This window comes from Pelobates fuscus, chromosome 9, assembly GCF_036172605.1.
Source record: "Pelobates fuscus isolate aPelFus1 chromosome 9, aPelFus1.pri, whole genome shotgun sequence".
NCBI lineage: Eukaryota > Metazoa > Chordata > Amphibia > Anura > Pelobatidae > Pelobates > Pelobates fuscus.
This window is the reverse complement of record NC_086325.1, coordinates 85,488,663-85,510,907: the sequence shown is the minus strand read 5'-3', so window position 1 is coordinate 85,510,907 and position 22,245 is coordinate 85,488,663. Positions and strand designations below refer to the sequence as shown.

Genomic DNA, 22,245 nt, shown 5'->3' with positions numbered 1-22,245 from the left:
AACCTCTTTAAATGAAGCAAACAGGAGTGATCTCCCTGAATTGGTTACTACTCCATATCATCTAGTAAAGAAAAAGGGACTGAAACCCAGACCATAGACACCTATACCGCCGTAATACATTTTGCAAGTGAAAAATATATTGTAGAATAAATTCATGGAGGCAGAACTTTAACAGTGTTAAAAAAAAGTCATCTTAGATTTGCATGTTCATCAACATACTTTTAGTCTCATTATTGAACTATCTTTAATGCGTTATAGTTTATTCCAGGACGCAAATGGTTATATTTCAGGTGCAATGTGCCAGTAATATTTTATTACTTTTTTCATTCCCTTTGTTATAACATCACCTTCATCATTATTCGGTGCATGTTGTGCCAAGTGGGAATAGAACACATGGCAGAGCAATGTGTCACCATCCGTTCTGCCTCTGAATTTTCTCAAAGCAAAAAAAAAAAAAAAGAAACAAAATTTCAAAGATAGAGTTAAGAAAATTAGAAATTATACGTACTGGCAATCCAGGGGTTCCTGGAAATCCTGGAAGTCCAGGAGGTCCCTGCAAACAAAATACATTTACCAACAATTAGTATAAAAAAAAGGATAAATTACTATTCTATTACTAAAATCTATGATTAAAGGGATATTTTAGACACCATAACTACTACAGCGAATTGAAGTGATTATGGTACAGTAATTCTTTTGGTTCAATCCCCAGTTTATCTGTCAGTCTGTTTTAGAGCAGTTTTTTTTTTTTTTTATGAAAGCCTTTTCCTGGTACTCAGAGCCATGTTCCTCTGCAGATGCTAAGATAATGTAGTAGTTACCTTAGTGCATAATTCGTCAAAGCAGTGTAACTTTAAATGATGATAATAGGCATGTGAGAAATGTGGCTAAGACTAGCTAAGCTAGTTTGGTGTGGTGTGTCCTTTTTGGCTTTTGATATTAACTGATATTATTTTTTTTGTTTTATTATTATTATTAAGACTATCTAAACCTCATGGGACATTACTAATATCTGCTCATATTTAGATAGAACCTGTAGTTGAATTATTGCGTTAATCTCACCATGATAGTTAGACAATGATACATTTATTTGAAAAGCATTCATAATGTCAAGGTTATACCGAAACGGAATCTGAGTCATTGTGTCAAGCCCACCAAAGCAAACACCTCGGAAATTCACATTTTACTTACTCTTATTCCTTTCGGTCCACTGGGTCCAGACAGTCCATCATCACCCTAATAATGATAATAATAATATAGTATAATATAATAGTATAGGAATATAATAGTGTGCAAGGGCCTTCTTCACCATTTACGTCTGTGAACATGATTATGTCTGTCTATTACTTGAATGGTTAAATAATTAAATATTATTATTAGAATTGTAAAGCACTACAGAAAATGTTGGCGCTATTTAAAAGCTAATAAAAATAATTTGGATTTTGCAGCAATGTCCAGGCACAATCAAATAAACTGTGCAATTTAATTCTATTTATCCTATTTTCCACATATTTAACTTACATACTCCCACATAAAGGGAAATTGACAATGGTCTTAAAAAGCAAAGATCGTCATACTACAAAGTGGCAAAAACACATTAGTGTATAAAAAAGGATTTGACTGACACCTAGTGGCCAAAAGACAGAATGACTGTAGGCCGAGAGTAACAAAAAGTTGCTTCAATCTAAAACTATCCTGGGTCTTAATAGTAAGAATGGGAATGTTTCCAAGATGGAGGCCTGACTGAGTACTTTACTGAACCATGATGGAGATACTATGTAGTGTATATAAATATATTATATTGATATAATGTAAAAGTGATTTATCAGTTCTACACAGATATTTTCCACAACGGTGTTTGATACATTTTTATGATCATAACAATAATTACTCTCCGCATCTTGTACCATTTTTTTTTAAACCGGTATAAGATATATTTTACCATCCTGACCATTTCCAGAATAGAGATTGAATGCACAGTACTCAGCAATTGAAGTAAATTAAAGATAGCCAACACAGACCCACATTTAAAGTCCATCAGTCATGAGAAATCTTTCAGATGTCCAAAGTGATCTCATTATCTGATGATGTTCATTCAATATGCTCATTACACAACTCAATTAAAAGGAACAAATATGGTAAAAAACTTAATGTAGTTAATAAGCTTTATTCTACTTACCTTAGGGCCACGAGAGCCAGGCGGTCCTTCAGGTCCAGGAAATCCAGGTAATCCTAGCTGTCCTTCTTGCCCAGGAAAACCCCTCTCACCCTGCCAGAAAAAAAGTATATAAGTGTACGTAATCTTTTTGGGTGTTTTTTGAACTAACACAGCATTAAATATAATGAATGGAACACGCCACATGCTAAAGCACTTTAGCTTGCTGAAGTGCTTTATGTATTAAGACTGTCTTCTCTTTTATTCTATTTTATAAAATGTGCAGACTTTAATAGAAATTGACACTTTTATAAATTAACCTTGTTACACCTCCCGGGTGTTAAACAGGCAACCGGCCTATTACTTCCTGGTTTGGTTAGCTCAGTGGAGCTAAACTCAAGAGGCAGCATTGTCCGGAGGACCTGCCATGCAAAGACCTTTTTCATTGAGCTGCATTGGTAAGTCTGTGATTGGACAACGGTAGGAAATTGGGGCTTGGGAAGATATCTGCAGCATTTTCAAGCTGTTTTTAGACATACTAAATAGTGATTTGTTTGATTTGGGCAGTGGAAAGTCATTTTAATGGAGTAGATTTTTGGAATACTGTGTCCTTCATACAAAGATCAAGTACATTTCTGAATCAGATCAGCATCAGCATAAAATCTCCCTTTACTCTCATGTATAAACGATCTATTTGAAATGTATCAAAATCATATGTCCATATTGTATTTATGTAATACAGAATCGTTACAAATAGAAACAAAGATTGCTATTAAATAGTCTTTGCAGAATGTTCAATTTATCCACATTGCCGGTTGTTTTTTTTTCCAGAAATCCGATTAGGTCCCAATATGAAAAACAAGAGGAGATTAGAGATGTGGTTAAAAAAAAATCTCCTTTTATTCAAACAAAAAATATAAAGTTTCCAGTGCATAAATAATATAATTTCTTAACGTTCGTATTTCCACAAAAAACCTTCGGCTAACCATTGATAACTTGAAAATGAAGGAGAACTTTTATAACGTTGCAACTGAGAACAATCTCTGCAGTATATTTATTGCACTGCTATACGAAAGCATACTACATAATGTTCTTTCATTATCATGGTGCACATGTTCTTTACAATGTCTAATTTTTTTATTTTTTTTTTAAATTGTCTTGGGGGAAAAAATTGTCCCCGAAATGACAAGTTACACAAGGAATAAAATAAAAAAAACTAGGGGTTGCTAAATTACTGAGGGAATTAGGCTAGGACAAATGTGTACTAATAAAAGAGATACTGTGGAAATTAGGATATAATTAATGATTTGTGATGAGGGGTAACTTAAGCAAAGTAGTAATGAGTAACCTATTGTGAGAATTAGATAAAGTGTAATGAAGAGCAGCACTGCATGAGAAATGGGAAATAATTAGGCAATGATAGTGACATCATTTAAAATATAATGTGTTGTTTTATATGTTATATGTTATGCCTCCTCTCTTAGAGATATAAGGTCTTCAGTGTATAGGTTCATGTTCCCTACCCAAACATGTTAGAAAACATACAGATACTGAAACATAAGGGATTAGTTGACAAGTGGGTCATGTGACTCCTGCTATACCTCTCAGCTCTTAGGTAGAATACATACATGGGGGGAGAGGGGTAAAAAAATACCACATTCAAAACTGGGGGGGGGGGGGACTAATAATTTCCACCCCAAAATCATATTAGTAGTGGCCACAGGTGTGATAGCTGCTGTAGTAGGTGTAGGGGATGGATTGTGGTTTACGTGGGAGCAGCAGATGGATAGGGCCTGTTGTGTGTGCAGGGGGTAATAAGTGTTTTAGTAGATGTCAGGGTGATAGGGGCTGTAGTGGGTTCAGGGGGCATAAGGGCTGTAGTTGGTAAAGGGGCCTGTGATGGGTGCAGGGGGTAATAGGGTTTGTAGTGGGTGCATGGATATAGGGGCTGTAGTAGGTGCAGGAGGGATAGGGACTGTAGTAGATGCAGAAGGTATAGGGGCTATATGGGGCAATAAGGGTTGTAATGGGTGCAGGGTATAATATGGGCTATAGTGGGTGCAGGGGTTAGGGGTTGTAATGAGTGGGGGGGCAACAGTTGCATTAGTGGTTAAAGGGGGTTTGGGGATGGCTGGGGGGCACTAATAATTTCCACTAAATCATATTATTAGTGGCCGCAATCGTGATAGCGGCTGTAGTATGTGTAGGGGAGGGATAGAGGCTTTAGTGGGGGGTAGGGTCTTTAGTTGGATGCAATGGATGGGTAGGGGCTGTATTGGGTACAAGGGGTAATATTGGCTGCAGTAGGTAAAGGGGTAGGGGCCTTAGTGGGTGCAGGGGGAACAGAGACTGTAATGGGTGAAGGGCGATAGGGGCCTTAGTGGGTATAGATGCATAGGTGATGTAGTGTAGATGCACTGGGATAGGGGCTGTAGATGGTGCTAGGGAGGGATAGGAGCTGTAGATGGTGCTAGGGAGGGATAGGAGCTGTAGTGGATGCATGGAGCATAGGGACTGTACTGGGTGCAAAGGTTAATAGAGGCTGTGGTGGGTGTAAGGGAATATTGGCTTTATTGGGTATAAAGACATAGGGCCGTAGTGCGTGCAGGGGCTAATAAGGGTTTAGTAGATCCCACAGGGCTGTAGTGGGTGCCGGGCACATAGGGGCTGTAGTTGGTAAAGGGAGCTGTAATTGGTGCAGGGGGCTTAGGAGTTGTATTAATTATAGGGGGTGTAGTGAGTCCACGGGGTAATAGGGGTTGTAGTGGGTGCCAACCACAAGACAGCTCATGGTGCTCAGTTATTTTTAGCCTCAGGGACATATTTAGAACCTATATTTATTAAATAAGAGTATCTCTTTGTGTATCTCGAAGATAATTTTTACATATTGATCTTCGAGATATACTGACGTGACTAATGGACTTGTTTTTAGATCTGTTCAGTGACTCCATGCTTTCACATCTCTTTGTTATATTGGAAATAATATGATTCTACTTGTGTTCCACAAAATGTTCTAAACAGCAGAGATATTACTGCCAGGGTACTCATCTTTTGATCAACAGCATAAAATATTGAGCTTCAAGGTTGTACTTAATGGACTTTATTCATTGTTTCAACCTCGACCACTATGTGATAACGAGTGAGACATTTAATGAACTGATCCAATGTGTGCTTTTTAGCTTTCACATTTAAACTTCAGTGTACTATTTTTAAGAAGATACATTTACAGAATGACATTACAGAGCATTTAATCATGGAATGGCCTGTTTATTTATCATCTCTACATTTAGAGATCTGCTAAGACTACGTGAGTAAGACTTTCGGGACATGACTGTAATGAAGATTGTTTGCTGGTTATGACTGCGCTAAAAATATCCCTTGTTTTTTTAGTAGCACCTTTCTTAGTTTATGGCAATATACTTAGTATATAGCAATATACACTCACCTGCTATTTTATGTAGTTTAGTTTAGGGGTAAGCAATATATGGCACATGTGCCATGTCACTCGAGGTGCCTTTGTGTGCCATCCAAGACTGCCAGTGTCAAACAGGCTCTGGCCTATCAGTAGTCCCAGTGAGACTTCAGATATCTCCTAGTGCAACCTGGGTGGTGATTACAAGTGGTGAGGGACAATTCTCAATTTACACACGGCAGCACTGAGAGGTAGTGATCTCAGAAAACTTCTTCTCCCACTTGTGAATGAGGATCCGCACTGGAGTAGAGCAGCCAGCAGCCGCTATAGCAGCTCCTGCCCTTGGCCAGCTCAGCACCTTCACTGCAAGATCTAAACAGGGCTGCAGAAGAAGCCTCCCTCCAAAAACAAACAATACAAACAGCCCACATACAATACACACAGTCCCCACAAACACAACACCATTGGCAATCCGCAGACATACACACAGGCCCACAAGCAACCCCACACATATACGCACCACCAAACACACAGTATGACATATCATCCAGACACACAATTCCACAAGAAGCCACCATACACAGCCCACATTAGTTGTACAAATGAATGTGTAAAATATCATACACAATACCACAAACTACTCATGAACATAAACAGTTTAACAGCACAAATACGCACAAATACAATGTTACAAAGCAACTGCAGCACCCATAAATAACACAAGCACAATACAGTTACATGCAAATTTAAAAAATAGGACCGGCATGCCAAGGAACTTCAAGGTCTTGTTTTTGGCACAGTAAACTAAAAAGTTGCCTACAACTGGTTTACTGGCTATATTGCACCTCTGGCATTCAATTGGTTAATCCCTGAACCTGCTCTAACACAAATATTTTAATCTGCCAAATTTCCCCCCTCCCCTTAGCACAATAAATGGTGATATATCCATTTACTAGGAAGATCTTTCGTTTTATGGAAACTGCAGCAGTAAGGTTAATGTTTTAACTCTAGACTTTCCCTGAGGGAGTTATTTTAGACTAATTATATAGTGGATGTAATTTCCTCCGCAATCATTGGATTTTTTTGTCACGGGCCAAAAAACTCTGCATAGCCATGTTCAAAGCATTTAACTAGTCTGTTTTTATTTTAATAGCAGATACCAACATTTTAGTCAATTGTAAAGCCATTTCTGATTATGTAAATGACTGGAGGCTTTAGTGAGTTAAGATTCTTCTGGTTTTTAATTTAGAAAAAGCTAATGTCTTTCTTTTTCTGCATGTTGTATCATCAGAACATGGTGGAATGGAGGTTTTTTGTCTAGTTTTCAAAGGACTCATGCAAATGGATGCAACCACACACGTTAAATGGACTGTAATGAGCGTGTGCATGCCTCCTATTTAGAAGGGGCAGTCCCTATTTTCCGCCCAAATCGCTCTGTCCCTCTTTTAAAGGAGCTCATTATTGTTTGTGTCTGAGTGTGCAACAGAGCTCCACAGCAAAACCAGTAATGTGTCTTTGAACTACATGACATAGGCACCGTCATTATTCGGCAGGTGCTAATTTAAAATTTAACTTAAATGAGACTCAGACACCATTTATCCTGTTGGAGTATAAAGTCCACAGCTTTATTAATTATTATTAAATATAAATAAATTAACATATTTAGGGTCATTGTCATCACTGACATTATGTTACTATCCCCCTGCACAATACCCCTGACAATGACCCTACCACTTGAACAATAATAAACATCCAAATAACATTTAACTTGTAACACACGGCCTACCAAAGAGGCCCCATATCCATAAGGTTAACTGTAGGGGTGTACCCAGACACCCCTACCCCCTAGGTTCGTAGCCACCGAAGAGCTTGAACCTACCAACACTCACTTCCATCTGGCCTACTCCAGCCTAGGCCTTGGCCTCTCCACTTCCAATTCCAGCAAACTTTACCACGCCCTGACTTTACCACGCCCTGTTCCCGCCGCTGTGACCAAACGGGAACTTATCTCAACACATAGGGAGGGTGGGAGGGACAATTAACAGGTAAGTGAAGCTAATTAAATTTGCCACGCTCTAAGATGGCCGCTATTTAAACTAGCCATAGGCCACCCCCACGCTGCATTACCCTAAGCCCACCCTTAACCCCCTTACACCTGCCCACTCTCTGGCCCTGCCAAGGCCCACTCCCCCACTTCGCTACTCCGTGGGCTCCAATAAATATGTTTAGAATCAGCCTGTGTAGATAAGATACATTGTTCCTGTTCTGCATTACATTTTAGTGTCATAAATTGTTGTCAGTAAGTCACTTAAAATTTCTCAAAAAAAGCCCCACACCTGGCCACCCCAGTCACAACCCTAAAATTAAAGTGCCCCTTTTTTCATTTGAAATGTTGGGAGGTATGCGAGTGGTGTGACATGGATCCTGGCACTTTGTGTATAAGGTCTGTCTGATAGAGGAAGATGGAATTATGTGAAGACTGGGCAGATAAATTATGGGTTACATGGTTATGGAGAGATTTACTGGGGGGCTGTGAGATATATATATATATAGTTACATGCGTCTATCAAGTTCGGCCTTTCTCACATCTGTTTTTTCTGTTGATTCAAAAGAAGGCAAATTTTCCTTTGCCTCAGACCAGTGCCTCAACAATCCTCAAGACCCACCAACGGTCCAGTTTTTCTGCCAGTATCTCCATTGGAATAATGGAGTCCAAATGTCTGTCCAATGTATAATCCTGTTTATGAATAGATTTCCAGACAATGGTTTGTATCAGCTCCAAATATATTAGTATAATGCTATCATATCCCAGCTGAGGCTCTGTTTTTCTAAACTAATTAGATTTAATTAAAACATTTTTTTACTTTTCTCCATAACTAAAATGCTCCATTCCTTTTGTTAATTTTGTAACCTTCCTCCTCTGCAATTTTTCTAGTGCCATAATATCCTTCTTTAGAGCAGGTACCTAAAATTACACAGTATATTAAAGGTACGCTCTTACCAATGATTTATAAAAAGGTAACATTCTATTTTTCTGTAAGGGTGTGGATGTGTCTGTGGGTAACGACGGAAGATTTTTCAGGTAAATGAACTAAGCATTTTGTTCCAGTTTATGGGAGGCAAAGCAAAATTGCATGTGGAAACCCGTGTGGGCATGCCACATGCACATATAACCTCTGCGTTGGAGTCCCTGCTGCAATGTGTCCTTGATTTTATTTTCAGATGTTGGTAAATAAGAAAGATCCACACAATAAATTATATAACTGCATACATTCTTATGAGAGAGATTGAATTGTTTACCCAATGAGTAACACTCCTTTTTGAATAACAGTTATGTAATATTCTGGGCATCACAACAACTTCATTGAAATCAATTTGTTATGATGCCTGGGGTGTTTCTTTAAGTAACACTGGTGTCTATGTGGGTATAATTAGATTTTAATTAAGAGAATATTGGTTGTTTTTTTTGTTTCATAAGAGCATTTATTGCTGTGAAATCCAATGATTTATTCTCAATTTCCAGAGGAACTACGAGAGCTCAAATAACAACAATAAAATATAAAGTTTACTAGAACTTGGGATAAAGAAATGTATACCACATAATACATTTTATGAGAATTCTCTAGCAAGCCAATTCAAGATACTGGTCACAAATCTATTTAAACAAGTCAAAATGCTCAACGCTTTCCTATGGGAATTTTACTGACGCTAAACTCCAGGAAGCGCCTCTAGTGGCTGCCTTAGCCCTGCAATGTAAACACGTTTTACATTGCAGGACTAAGAGAGACCGAGACATTGCACTCACACCACTTCAATGAAGTGTCCATTTAAATAATAGGAATGCCTGGCATAAAAGGTCATCAAGTCACGTACTGAGTGCTCCATCCTATAAAAAGTAATAACCAAAAGTTTAAATTATCATAAGAAATTAAGCGATCATAAGAAATGAACAGGTATTTCTATGGTTCACATGTTGAAAAAAAAAAAAAAAAATGAGAATTCCACTAATGAACTCTAAAATGCCCTTTGAGGAAATATCTAATAATATAAAAAAAATAAGAAGGCACCAAATTGAGGTGATTAAAAACTAAACAGGACAATCATCATTAAAATAATATAAAACGTTATAGTTTCAGTACATATTTTCTGTGTGGATAAAGCTATCAGCTAGGCTATTTCAGAAACATCACAATACAAGGATGTCCTAGATCAGTCACTTGTCCTGTGCCGCTTTGCCAGATAGGATCTAGCTTTGATTCTCGCACTAGTAAACTGATCTTGACTGATCTTGGTCCTCTACCTTGATGTTACGGACACATATCCTGGTTATAGTGTTATCAGCTTTGATACTGATGGCTAATTTGGAATTGCAAGACAGACTTGTGACCAGCAACTTGTAGAGGTTTTAATAATACAAAACTCTTTACTGTAGACACATGCTTTGTATTTCTAGATAGAGGCTTCTATACTTTGATAACAGGAAAACTCTTAGCTTTGTTCTTCCTCCGTCAGTACAAACAGTTTTATTGTGGTTTTATTTTCTATTTCACTTTGTTCGGTTCTTATCAAGAACACAAAGCTCACTCAGCATTCTGTAATGCGCCCTCAATTTACAGCATAAACAGTAAAGCACATTACAGGTTACTACAAAGAACACGCTAAAACAAACCTTTCATGGAACACATGAGTGCTGGCTAATAAAACACAGCGTACAAAGCATGTTATAACCAACCCGTTGAGGTATGGCTCATGCTGATTCCTGCCTGCGGATGCCTTCATTTTCAACATGACATTCATGCTCACCTAGCAGAACTGCACCACCCAAGATCTTAATTGGTATCAACATGTCTGAGACACAAGGCATGTCTCCTTGAACAGAGCTAGCACAGATCATTTAGATTCTGCCACTTGGATCTTAAAGGGATGTTAGTACCATTTTTGTTTAGTTTTTTTTTTTTTTTAGTAGTTTTCACCTGTAGACCTACCGTACATCTTTAAAAGAGTCAAGAGCTATACTTTTTTTGGTTGATCGGTACATTTTTAATAGGGTGGTAATGATCTATCCTTAGTACCCCAGCTATTGTAGACTGCATTTTATTCTAAAATAATACAACAGTGGTAGTGATGAACTTCAGACATCACAACACTACAACGATTGTGGGTAATGTAGTTCACAGTTGCTGGAGTGTTCAAGGTTAGTTATCACTGTCTGTCTACAGTCTATCAATGTATGCAATAGATCTGTAAGCACTTACTTGAGGACTAGACCTTTTGGCAAAAGAGAAATACCGACGTACCTATATTTTAGTCTCGCTACAATATCATTAACCCAGTTAGGATTATTCACCAAAAACTTGCAAAAATGATGCAAGTGGTGACTATAGCTGCACTGCAGTTTATTTTTCAAATCATCTGTTGAGGCCTACAATTTGCAATTCAGAATTCAAGTCATCCCTCTGAGTACAACTAGTAATGAGTTCTGAAAAGTTAATTTGAAACTGTTCATATTTGCAAATGCAGTGCACCTCTTTAACCCCTTAAGGACCAAACTTCTGGAATAAAAGGGAATCATGACATGTCAGACACGTCATGTGTCCTTAAGGGGTTAATCCACTTTCAGCGTAGCAACAAAACGTTTATTAAACTCCAGATGCAAAATACTCAAACAGTCTATTAATAAGGAGAGCAACTGGCAGAGCTGACTGGCAAACGTGCCAAGCCAAAGGCATTCTGGATTGAAGACGTCACCCTCGATTCCTATCTTTGATGCATTGTTACAATGCCACATCTTTGTAAATGATCTGCAGAAGCATGTTTCTTTGATTACTTTAGTAATTACATGAGTAACAATGTTTGTGTTCGCACAGCGTTCTGAGTCTTCCCAGATGTTACCACCCTCAGGTTAGTTTTTAATAGACATTGAAAAATGCATTTAATAATATACAGGTGCACCTTTTTTGTCTTTGGCAGGGAATGGTGGCGTTCCACTGACCTATATAAGTCAGACTGACAGCAATTTGAATTTAGAGAAATACATGATGCGCAGAATGTAGGGCCATGAAACAACGCTAGACGTAGGGCTTCTATTGCATGCGCGCTAATAAGTTGATTGTGAAGCCAGATTGACAAACAGGAGGCATGCTTCTCATAATGAACAGAGTAGGCTGGATGGAATTTAAGGAACATTCTAAACACCACTACTACTACAGTGAGATGGCTATGGTACTTGTAGTTTTCCTTTACTTAGAAAGCATTCAGAACCCATGAGAAAAGGTTCTTACAGCACTACTATGAACATCCATGTGCATTTCTTTGGTCCATTTGTGTAAGTTAATAGCTATTGAAGCAGCACTGAAATTTGCAAGAAGGTGCCCAATGTGCACCTATTGATAACTGTAACACTTAAACTAAGCAAGCTACAATACCTGTCCATAATGAACAAGACAAGCCAGACAAGCTCCAACTTGGCCTAATCACCCTTGTGCCAGCATGTGACAAATAAACCAGAAGTCTGATAGGTCTATGGAAAGGTCCAATTCTACACTATCGCCACCTATCGCATAAGCCCCTGTTTTCTCTGTGCCCTACATCTTTTAGTTTACCCAGCACTGCTAGGACAGTTTGCCAGCTGGTGTTGAGCTTATGTGGTTTGTATCAGAAAGTCACAGAAAATATAGCACATGCTATAGCAACAGCCTAGGTGCCAAAGATTAGTCAGTAGTATGGCAGGATGCTGTTCTAGAGGTTTTCCATCCAAGCAGCCTACATTAAAAATAGCTTGTGACTGGGTATATAAACCTGGGATGGTAGAAAACAGATTAAAGAGTTAGTTCCATGTTATAGAATTCCATGTTATAGAGCATTTGTAAATGCATTGTGCTTGTACATAAGTCTTACCTTATCCCCCTTGACTCCACTGCAGTCACATTTTGATCCCGAAGAACAGCCTTGACAAGCCTGGTGGAAAAAACATAAATATATTGTCAGGAATCAAATTGTTTAACAGTGAAATAAAATTGCCAGATAAAGGAGTAAAATATTCATCTTGACAACAGAATGCCCCACCTTCCTTTGTAGGTAATCAGGAAAAGGTCACTGAAACATTAGCAATTTTTCATGAAAATGTTTTCAGACAATGTGGGGAAGCAGAGATTAGCAGATTTTGAGACACCAGGAAAACATTTTTCAATACAAGGGGAGATAAAAATTGGCATGGTCAGGTATGGTAATAGCCTAGGATGCTTAACTACACATTGTCCTACACCCAGTCCTACAGTAAGTGCTCACTTAGAGCACATAATTGCTTCCTGTCAGACCAGGTACAGGAAACAGAGGCTCCTCCTCTGCGGAACTTCTTTCTCAGGTGAGCCTGAGCAGGCATGGTAGAAGGGGTCTAAAGAGGGTGTAGGAGGGGGTACAAAGAAGGGCACAAGAGGGGAGGAGTGCTAAAGAGGGCACAGAAACATTAGTTAACCAGATAATTGTGAAGAACTGGCAACCAGCTTAGTAGAGTTAGGACATGGTTTCAAAGCTGAAAACATTATATTATTTTATTCTTTGAACAATAAAGCATTATACTAAATTTAGCTGTAATAACAATGAAATATTTTGCTGTTTGATTTGTATAACCTCAGAAACTTTATATCAACAGATACATATAATGCCACCTGCCAATCAGAACCTGTTATGTCCTTAGTTTAACTGATAGGGAAATAGAGTTTGTGCACGCATTTCATGCTCATGTACTCATGAATACCCCATATTCTGTTGTTTTTGTTCATATGTTGCTTTTTGGACACATTTTGAGAAACCACATACGGAGCTGGTTGCAGAGGACAAAATACAAACTATAGTTTTGTTGTGCCTTGCTAATCTGCCTTGCTATAGTAAATGGTGCCTTGTTAATCTATAAGCACGTCAAGAAACTTCATTTAACTTACATTAATGGAAGCAGTATGGTTTCAGTTAAATTCCTGAGTAGTATGAGAAAGTTTGTCATAATCAGTGTACAAAGAATTGCGTTTCTCAAGTACCACCAACTGTTTTAGCCTTAATCTTTTGAGTGCCAGGTGTGCCTAGCAATGAGTTAGGTATCTATATATATATATATGTCACTCAAAGTGTTGAGCAGTATCCCATACTGAAGCACTACTCAGTAATCTCTGAAACATAGAACAGAGTCTTTGAGGACGGTGGAGGCAATGTGATTAAACACAGACAGAATGCCCAATCAATGTAATTCAGGGTCTTTGTACAGTGATGCAAAGCACTCTGGCACTTCATAAATAAAGATAACTCAAAATCATAACTGTAAACCCAAGTATTACGATGGCTCCAAATTGTCCTTTAGGAGAATAATGTAATAGTTTCTGAGTAAAGATGCAAGTGTGCAGTGGGGATTTAAATAATACATTTTCTTTCTATCTATCTAATCTATCTATCTATCTAATTCAATTTTGTTAAATTATTTTAAATTGTGTATGTGTTACTGAGCTTGTCAAGGTATAGAAATATTAACATTAAATTCTTTATTTTAAGAAGGGATCATAAATATCTCACATAACTGAAAACAAACTAAAATAATGAAATAAGACCCCATAGGAAACGAGAAACTTTGAGAATTAAAGCCTCAAAAAGAAAAGAAGAGAAAGAGAAAAGCCAGGATAATGGGCAAAACAATGGAACGGGAAATTTTTTTTTTGTTGTTTGTGTTTAATATTGGATAAAGCTTGTAGATGAACTACTCCTTTAATTTTCTAGACTGGCAGGTATATGTCCAGCCAGTCCCTGTGGCAGCTGATGAGTTAATTTGAGCAAGTATTTTGGAATCATTTCATATGTCTGGGACTGAGGCTTCGCACAGCTAACAACTCAGCCCAGGCATGATGTGACTGCAGTCCACTTGTAAATGTGAATTGATTAGCTATATAATCTTCAAAGCTGGTGGGATTGCTTACTCAGCAGCCGTGTTAATCTGAGAGCATGTCTAGTCACAATGGTGAGAGAGGAAGAGGTGCGTCAGCAAATCCAGCAATCCCATTGGTGAATGAGCAAATGCTGAATTTTCACATGGCATAAAGCCCCTGCTCCTACACAAACACCGGCCTGTCCGGAGTCTGATACACATACAAGGCATTCCTTCCTAGGATAAATATGGAGCAAAGAGAAGACAAAGAGCATCAGCTCTTTTAAATCACTGATGAATGACATCTCCTTTCCAAGAAACGTAATCCTCTGTAAAGTGCAAAGGAGGCGAATTATAAGATGTGGCAAAGAGTTATGAAAAAGGTGGCAAAGAGTTATAGAATTATTGTTGCAATCCCTATGGAAAGCAATAAAATGTTTCCTCCCGTCCCAGTGATTTCCAAGGTGATTGCTGCAGTTTTCAATATATTGCATACCCTGGCACATAAAAAGCTACTAATATGTTATACCTGTTCAAAGGAATATAGAATCTGTAAAATGTTCTACTAATCATAACAGTTTTAAAGGGATAGTCTAAGCACTATAACAACTTTTGTTAACTATAGTGATTAATTATATTGCAAGGAGGTCCCCTATCCAGGCTACCTGTCACACAGGTGTTTGTAACTGTACCAACTAGCAACAAAATTCATTGCAGCTTGAAGACTGTGTCATTCACTCTGTCATTAATCAAAATAAAATCCCTTAACCCAACTTACTACGTTTTTAAGAACTTTGCTCACACTTACAAAGTATGCTCAAAATCAGCCCACCTGTCAGCACCAACCCACCAACCAGCATGACCACTTCACTTCAGTGATTTTAAGTGTTCAGGGTGGTAGGAGTCTGTGTATGTAGTTTTTCTGCTTGAAATGCTGCACATTCTGGACTTCAGCTTTTTCGAGTTTTATTTCGAGCTACCCAATATAAATTCTGTGCAAAATGCATGTCTGTTGTCAGCGCACAGTTTGTGCTGGGGATAGATATGGTCAGATTTTACCCTTGCAGGCAGTCTCTCTGTGCACTCTCTCCTGCCTCCTTCCCTACCTTAGATTAATATGTATATATTTTTAATGAAAATATCCCCTCCCTCTCTCTCTTCCCACTCCATCCCTCCTTTCCATAACCAACTCAGAGCAAGAATATGTGATCTGAGCCGGTAAAACAGTCTAATCAAAGGCTTCTTAATGAGAAGAGTTTGATTGGACCATTCAAAGTCCTTGGTAACATCATACGGAGATGTGGAGAGGAGCGCCAGGAGCCTTGCCCGGCTCTCGAATTCAGGTAAGTTTTAAAAAGAAAAAATTATGTTTTTAAAAGAAGGGGTAACCTAGCTAGCAATGCCTAATAGGGAATTGCAGGTTAAAACAAAAGGTGTGAAATAAGGGGTTAGAGTAGCCCTTTAAGGACTGCATATAGTGCTCTTTATCAAAGCATTGATGTTTAATATCAGTGGTTTGTATGTACGCTTTCTTGAACAGGGAACTTTTGGCCTCTTGTTTATTTTGTATTCCGTTTGTAAAATTGTAAGGCGTGCAGAATATTTTGACTCTGTATACAATAGTGATAATAACAATAATAATAATAATATTAATAATAATAATGTTTTGAGTTGAACACTGCATGCTTTTTCCCCACTGATACACAGACCATACATGCACATGTAGTATTCAGTTCTTAACACTAGAGCGCGCAATTTGAATAGATCTCCCTCAAAGCTATATAGAGTTTAATGAAAGAGTCATAAAATCAAAATACAAATATGTGCTTACAAAACTGCGAGTTAAAAAAATTATTTTAGAATGCCAGCAGGGAATAAATAATTACCCACTTGGCAACAATGTATGCATAATCAAACATTGCTATTAAATTAAATCAATATGTAGTTATAGAAAAATAAATATTAATTAGCCAAAGTGAATGAAGTACTGTGCGTTTATATGACAGTCTAGGCAAGTGAGCACATGAAAATTATTTATTTAAAAAAATTTTTTTTAGAAATAAAATAGAAAATAAGCTGAGCTTTACCCAGTACATTGTAAGGCCTTGTGCAAGTGTCTGGAGCAGATGCTCTTCTTTGATTAATGAATTTACTTCCTTCCAGCAGCATATCAATTCTACATACTGAAAGGTAACACTTTTCAAGTGCTTCTCATTGATATGAAGAAATGTCAGAGTTTTGGAAAACATCTAACAATCATACCAATGTGATTGTCAGACTGGAATTGAATATAAGATTTATCTAGATTGAAAACCAGGTATTTATTTTGCTTTGTATATTCATGCGACCAGAGCACCAGGTATACATTTTTTATAAGTAGGAGTGCAAGAGCTATCGTCCAATATATATATTATTTATTTATTGATAAAATATTTTACCAGGAAAGATACATTGGGATTTCTCTCGTTTTCAAGTATGTCCTGTGTCCTGTGTATATATATATATATATATATATATATATATAGTAAGTAAGGATACCGGCACTCCAAGGATTTTTCATTCAGAAATTCTTCTTTTATTAAGAAAAATTAGTTTCAGCTCTCCTAAGGAGCTTTCACCAGGACAACCCTTTTATCAGGGGTCCTGATGAAAGCTCCTTAGGTTAGCTGAAACGTCAATGATTTTTTCTTAATAAAAGAACAATTTCTGAATGAAAAATCCTTGGAGTGCCGGTATCTTTCCTTACTTATGTTCCAGCAACCAGAGCACCAGGTATTTTGGATTGTTTGGTTGGAGTGCATATATATATATATATATATTATTTAAAGGTGACCTCGGGGATGTATTTACCACAAGGCATTTGCCTAGGGCGGCACTTTCAGGAGGGGCGCCAAAATATGCCACCCCAAGCTCCCAGACAAATGCCTTGTTTGCCTCGTGTTCTGGGGCTGTCCACCTTACTGTGAGTGAGTGAGTGAGTGAGTGTAGCTGTCCGTGTGTGTCTGTGAGTGAGAATGGGTGTGCCTGTGAGTGTGTGTCAGTGTGTGTATGTCATTTATGTGTATCTGAGAGTGTGTGTGTGCCTGTCAGTGAGTGGGTGTGTCAGTGTGTGTCTGTCAGTGAAAGTGTGTGTTGGTTAAATAGTGCGTGTTAATGACTGTGTATCTGTCAGTGAGTGTATATCAGTGCATGTATCAATGAGGGCATGTGTCTGTCAGTCAAAAAAAATGGCCTTGACACGAATTGGAGGGGCAAATTTAGATTTTGGGGGTGCCGGAATTTAGTCGTGCCTAGGGCAGCACAAATCCAAAATACACCACTGGGTGACCTCGTGGAACCACATACCTTAGGCAGAATATGTAAGTTAATTTACATTGAGTTAGATTTTTATGAAGATGCCTGGAGCTAAAATGGAGTGCAGGGTAACACTGTGTGCCAATTAGAGAGATTATCAGAAATCAATATATTTCTCTCTATACTAAATCCTGGCCGCCACTGTTGCAGCAGACTTCACTTTAAGGGGTTTAACAAAAAATGCAAAAACCTATGTGCCAGTGCTCCTTTAAGATAGAGCTGTCTGTTAACTTTGACAGCTCCTTACTTTTTCAACATTTATTTGATATATGCTTCTTGAGATCACTAATGTAAATGCAATTAGCGAGAAAATAAATTTAAAAAATCACTGTATAGATATAGAGTAAACTACAATGTTTTGATGATTTTCTAAGTGAAAAGAAATTGACATTTCACTTCTGCAGTGAATAAAGACAAACTCAGCATATTGAGACATTTTAATTCGCAGTTACAATGTATTTATTTGCTTAATATTGAAAGGTTTTGATATCCTTTCAATTGATCTATTAGGGACGATTGGGGGAATATTCCAAAGCAAGAACAGAAAGACTGTTAGTCATACACCTGCATGGTAACTACAGATTAATGTATACAATAAATACATAGTTTAGCTGTTTTTAATTTCCAATAAAGAAGGAGTGTTAACTTCTTTCCACTAAGAAAATCAAAATAATGTCTGATGGCCCTTTTGATACCTTATTGTACTTCTGTTTGTACTTAAATAAAGAGTTTACATAAAGCAGAAAATCAGCATAGCTTGTTATTTTGCCAGTCTTTTTATTTTGCCCAATCTATTCCGTTCAATATCAATAGCTGGATCAGTACGGCAATTTATGTTACAGATGACTAGAAGCATAAAACTTTATTGCCGTATCAACTCCTCTTTAGATTTTTCTGGGCATTGCCAGCTTAGTCTCGGCATGAGCAATTAGACACACCACTCACATTGCAAGCGTACCTAGTCTGGTACCGGTCCCAGCATGTGCCTCACCACACCCCTAAAAAGCTGTAAAAGACAGCTTCACATTAGTCACTCAAATATAAAGACACAGAATAATATAACGTGCCCAACATTAAACACCTATATATACGTTTCCAACAGAGGATTCCTGCATGTGTTGTTTGCTGTTGGCTTCAACATTCACCATTCATGAGTTTCAAAGAAGCTGTGGTTTAACTTTAATTCTAGACGGAGAATCACAAAATTAAACCGACCGTTTACGGTTGCACAACCCTTACTGAGATGAATTTATCATTGTTCTAAAAGATTAGAGAAAATAATCTTAAAAGCAATAAAGTGTAATATTAGAAGTATTACATGGCCCTTTTTCCATTGCCTCTAAAAGGTTTAAAATCCTTTTGCATTCCAAATAAGGCATGTAAAAAAACAGGGAACGCACAATGTAATAGAAAACATTAACCAACGATGGGTAAGTAGATGACGAGAAAACATTCAAAATAGTACAGATAAAAAATTATTACTCAAATGCATTTTTCCAGGTCATTAAAACAAGCTACTTAGGCAAAAACTAAGGCTATTAGGAGGAGTATTGCATCATGGTAATGTAAATGTTACAGGCCAAGCGTGTCCATAAATAAATAGGTTCATGCACTGGGAACATTACTACTATTTAGATATTTTCTAACTTGCCAATTTTGGCCACAGTTTTACAATTTGATTTTCAACTGACTGCAATGATATCATTGGTTTTCATTTGCAATTTATTACTGGTGTGGGGATATCGGAGGTCCATACAGCACCCCACTTTAGTAAGTGCTCATCCTTCTGGAGTTGTATTCTTGAGCAGTGTAGACATGTCTAATGGAATAATGAATCATTATTTATTATCTTACATGTGAATAAATCACTGATTGACTGATGCCAGGGTAACACATGTGTTTTACTTAACTGACTGCATAGTGACAACTGTAAAGTTTTATGGATTAATAATGATTGGCAATGTCCTTCCTGGATTGAGTTAGGCATCTTAGCTCAAGTGAAGTTAGGATAGTGATATTCTAGATGATTCTGTGTTTATCAGTATTGCATGAAAGTCCCTCTCCTGTTTCATCATGATAACACTATCATACACAAAGTGAGGTCCAGACATAAATAGTTTACAAGATCACTGACTCTGACTGACCTGTCCAGAGCACTAATGCTAATCCATCAATCACCTTTAGGGTGAAATGAAAAGCTGAGAGCCAGACCTAATGGTCCATTATTAGTGCCACTAATGCTTTTGTAGCTGAATACATGTAATGGTTACAACATTGTTCCCAAAATATTCTGGAAGGTTGCTATAGGTGCAATTTCAGGACCAGCTCAAAAGATGCAAACTTATTGCAGTTACTCTTGTACTAGCCTCGGAATGCTAAGAGTTGAGTTTTTTTTTCTGGTATCCCCAGATCAAGGCAGGACAGGGGTTTCTATCTTACTTGGCTAATTATGCTAGCTTGTTTAATTCATCACAATTCATTAAACCAAAAAAACACAGTACTGAGCAAATGAAAAAATAAAAAATAAAAAAAACAATCATATGGCCTTACACCACAAGCTCATAATGGGGAATTCATAAAACTGTTGGGTAGGACTTTAAAAAGTGCTTCCAGACAACAAGTGATTTTATCCGTTAACATGATTCTCCTGTTATATAAATGAACAAATTGTTGCAGTTGCTTCATAATATTGTCTGTTATTAATTGATTCCACAAAGGGAACATATTAATTCCAGCATATCAAGCTCTTCTCAACAGAAAGAAAAATGTAATGCATCAAAGTCCACTCTATTTGCAAGGATCAACATTTTCACTTGCCCGCTGGCCTTTGGGAGTGGAAGTTCAAATTTATCATTGATGAATGTGCCAAGGACACACTGACTGTGCTGCTCTATCATGAGCATAGAGGCAAAGACTATAAATATGGAGGGTATTTGTGCAAGGTATCCTGCAATCCCCAGTGAGCAACCGGAGGAGAGGAATTATCAAGTTCAGTACCCATCTAAAAGTTTCATGGTCCAGAGCACCACCTCTAGCCAACTGCATACAGAATAAACAAGGCACGCACAATGTTATATTTCAGTTCCAGTCATTCTCAAGCCTGAGTGGGTAGAATAAGGGTACGGGAGCATACTCTTCAAGTGCCTGGTCCATTCTGTATGCAGTTGAAATTTTGAGCTATGGCTATTCTTAGATCATTAGTGCCATGTAGGATTTATTATTATAAGCATTCTTTAATAAAATCCCTTTGAAAGGAATTTTTTGTTCAAAATTAATTCTTGAATATTATCCCTTAACAGCCCTCGAATAATTTACCAACCACAGATGTTAAAGGGACACTACGCACCCCTAATGTACACTGGGTACTGCAGATACAGCCATGAAACACGTGTTATATTAAAGTTTGGCCACAACAGTTTGCAAACTTGTGCTTCTAAATATCTAGGAATCAGCACTCATATTCCATTATTAAGCTTATTAATACAAAAACATCATTCAATTACTAATTATTGCTCGTAAGGTAAAGCCTACATTGATCTTGCCGAAAAGAACAATATCAGAAATCGGTTACGTCTTGCAATACTGAAAATATTTGAGAATTGCTGACATGTTACATCACCTGTCTAACCACTGAAGTGAATAAAAACGGCAAATGTTCAGAGCAGTGAACTTCCTGCACACAGGTGGTTTACAAGCTTAGCATATCAGAAACTGCTTTTACAACCGCCATAAATTTCAGGTAGCCAGCCATCACCTGGTGATGCCATTTCTGAAGATACCCTGTCACCATTAACATGAAAATATGGAATGCTGAGTACCAGATTGATTGGAAATCAATAAATCAGGGATAAACCTCTAATTAGTTGTTGATCGGGGAAGAAATATAACTCCCGTCATTTATTTCTCAGCTCATCCAAGGCATTACCTCCCTAAAGAAGGCATGTGGAATAGAACTTTTAAAAAATCCAATATTGGACTACATGTAGCTTTGAGAGCAGGGTTCTGTCAATTATTTCCTCTCTCAAACTATGCCGTGCAATACCTATCACTTACACTTTGTAGCGCTGTTGAATTCACAGGGACAATTTAAATAATTGCTAACAACCATACATGTGAGAGAGATTAAATTACTAATTCAGCCTCTATCACTTCTGCAGCCAGACCTGTGTAATGCAAAGGCATGTTGTTTGAAAGGGAGGAGCTGTTAAAGCGGCACTGTCATGCCGAATTCCGTTTTTTTTTTAACCCCCCTCCCGCCTCAACTACATCCAATCGACCCCCTAGTCACCCCCAAATGCCCCTAAGCCCCCCAGATTACCTATTTTTTATTCTTTATTTTCTGCCCCGATCTTTATTCAGGGCGCCGCCATCTTTGTGTGGGTAGGTGAAGTCCCTGTGGGACACGTCATCTACCCACAC

At 37.8% G+C, this 22,245-nt stretch overlaps 1 protein-coding gene across 1 annotated transcript in view; it reads right to left on the bottom strand.

Annotated features, from left to right (window-relative positions):
- COL4A5 (collagen type IV alpha 5 chain) overlaps positions 1 to 22,245 on the bottom strand; it is a 142,726-nt gene that overhangs the window by 80,739 nt on the left and 39,742 nt on the right. Inside the window, exons 2-5 of the mRNA XM_063432133.1 lie at positions 12,465 to 12,524; positions 2,180 to 2,269; positions 1,192 to 1,236; positions 509 to 553 (exon numbers count right to left, since the gene is read on the bottom strand). Coding sequence (XP_063288203.1) covers positions 509 to 553; positions 1,192 to 1,236; positions 2,180 to 2,269; positions 12,465 to 12,524 — 240 coding nt within the window. The remainder of the gene's footprint in view (positions 1 to 508; positions 554 to 1,191; positions 1,237 to 2,179; positions 2,270 to 12,464; positions 12,525 to 22,245) is intronic.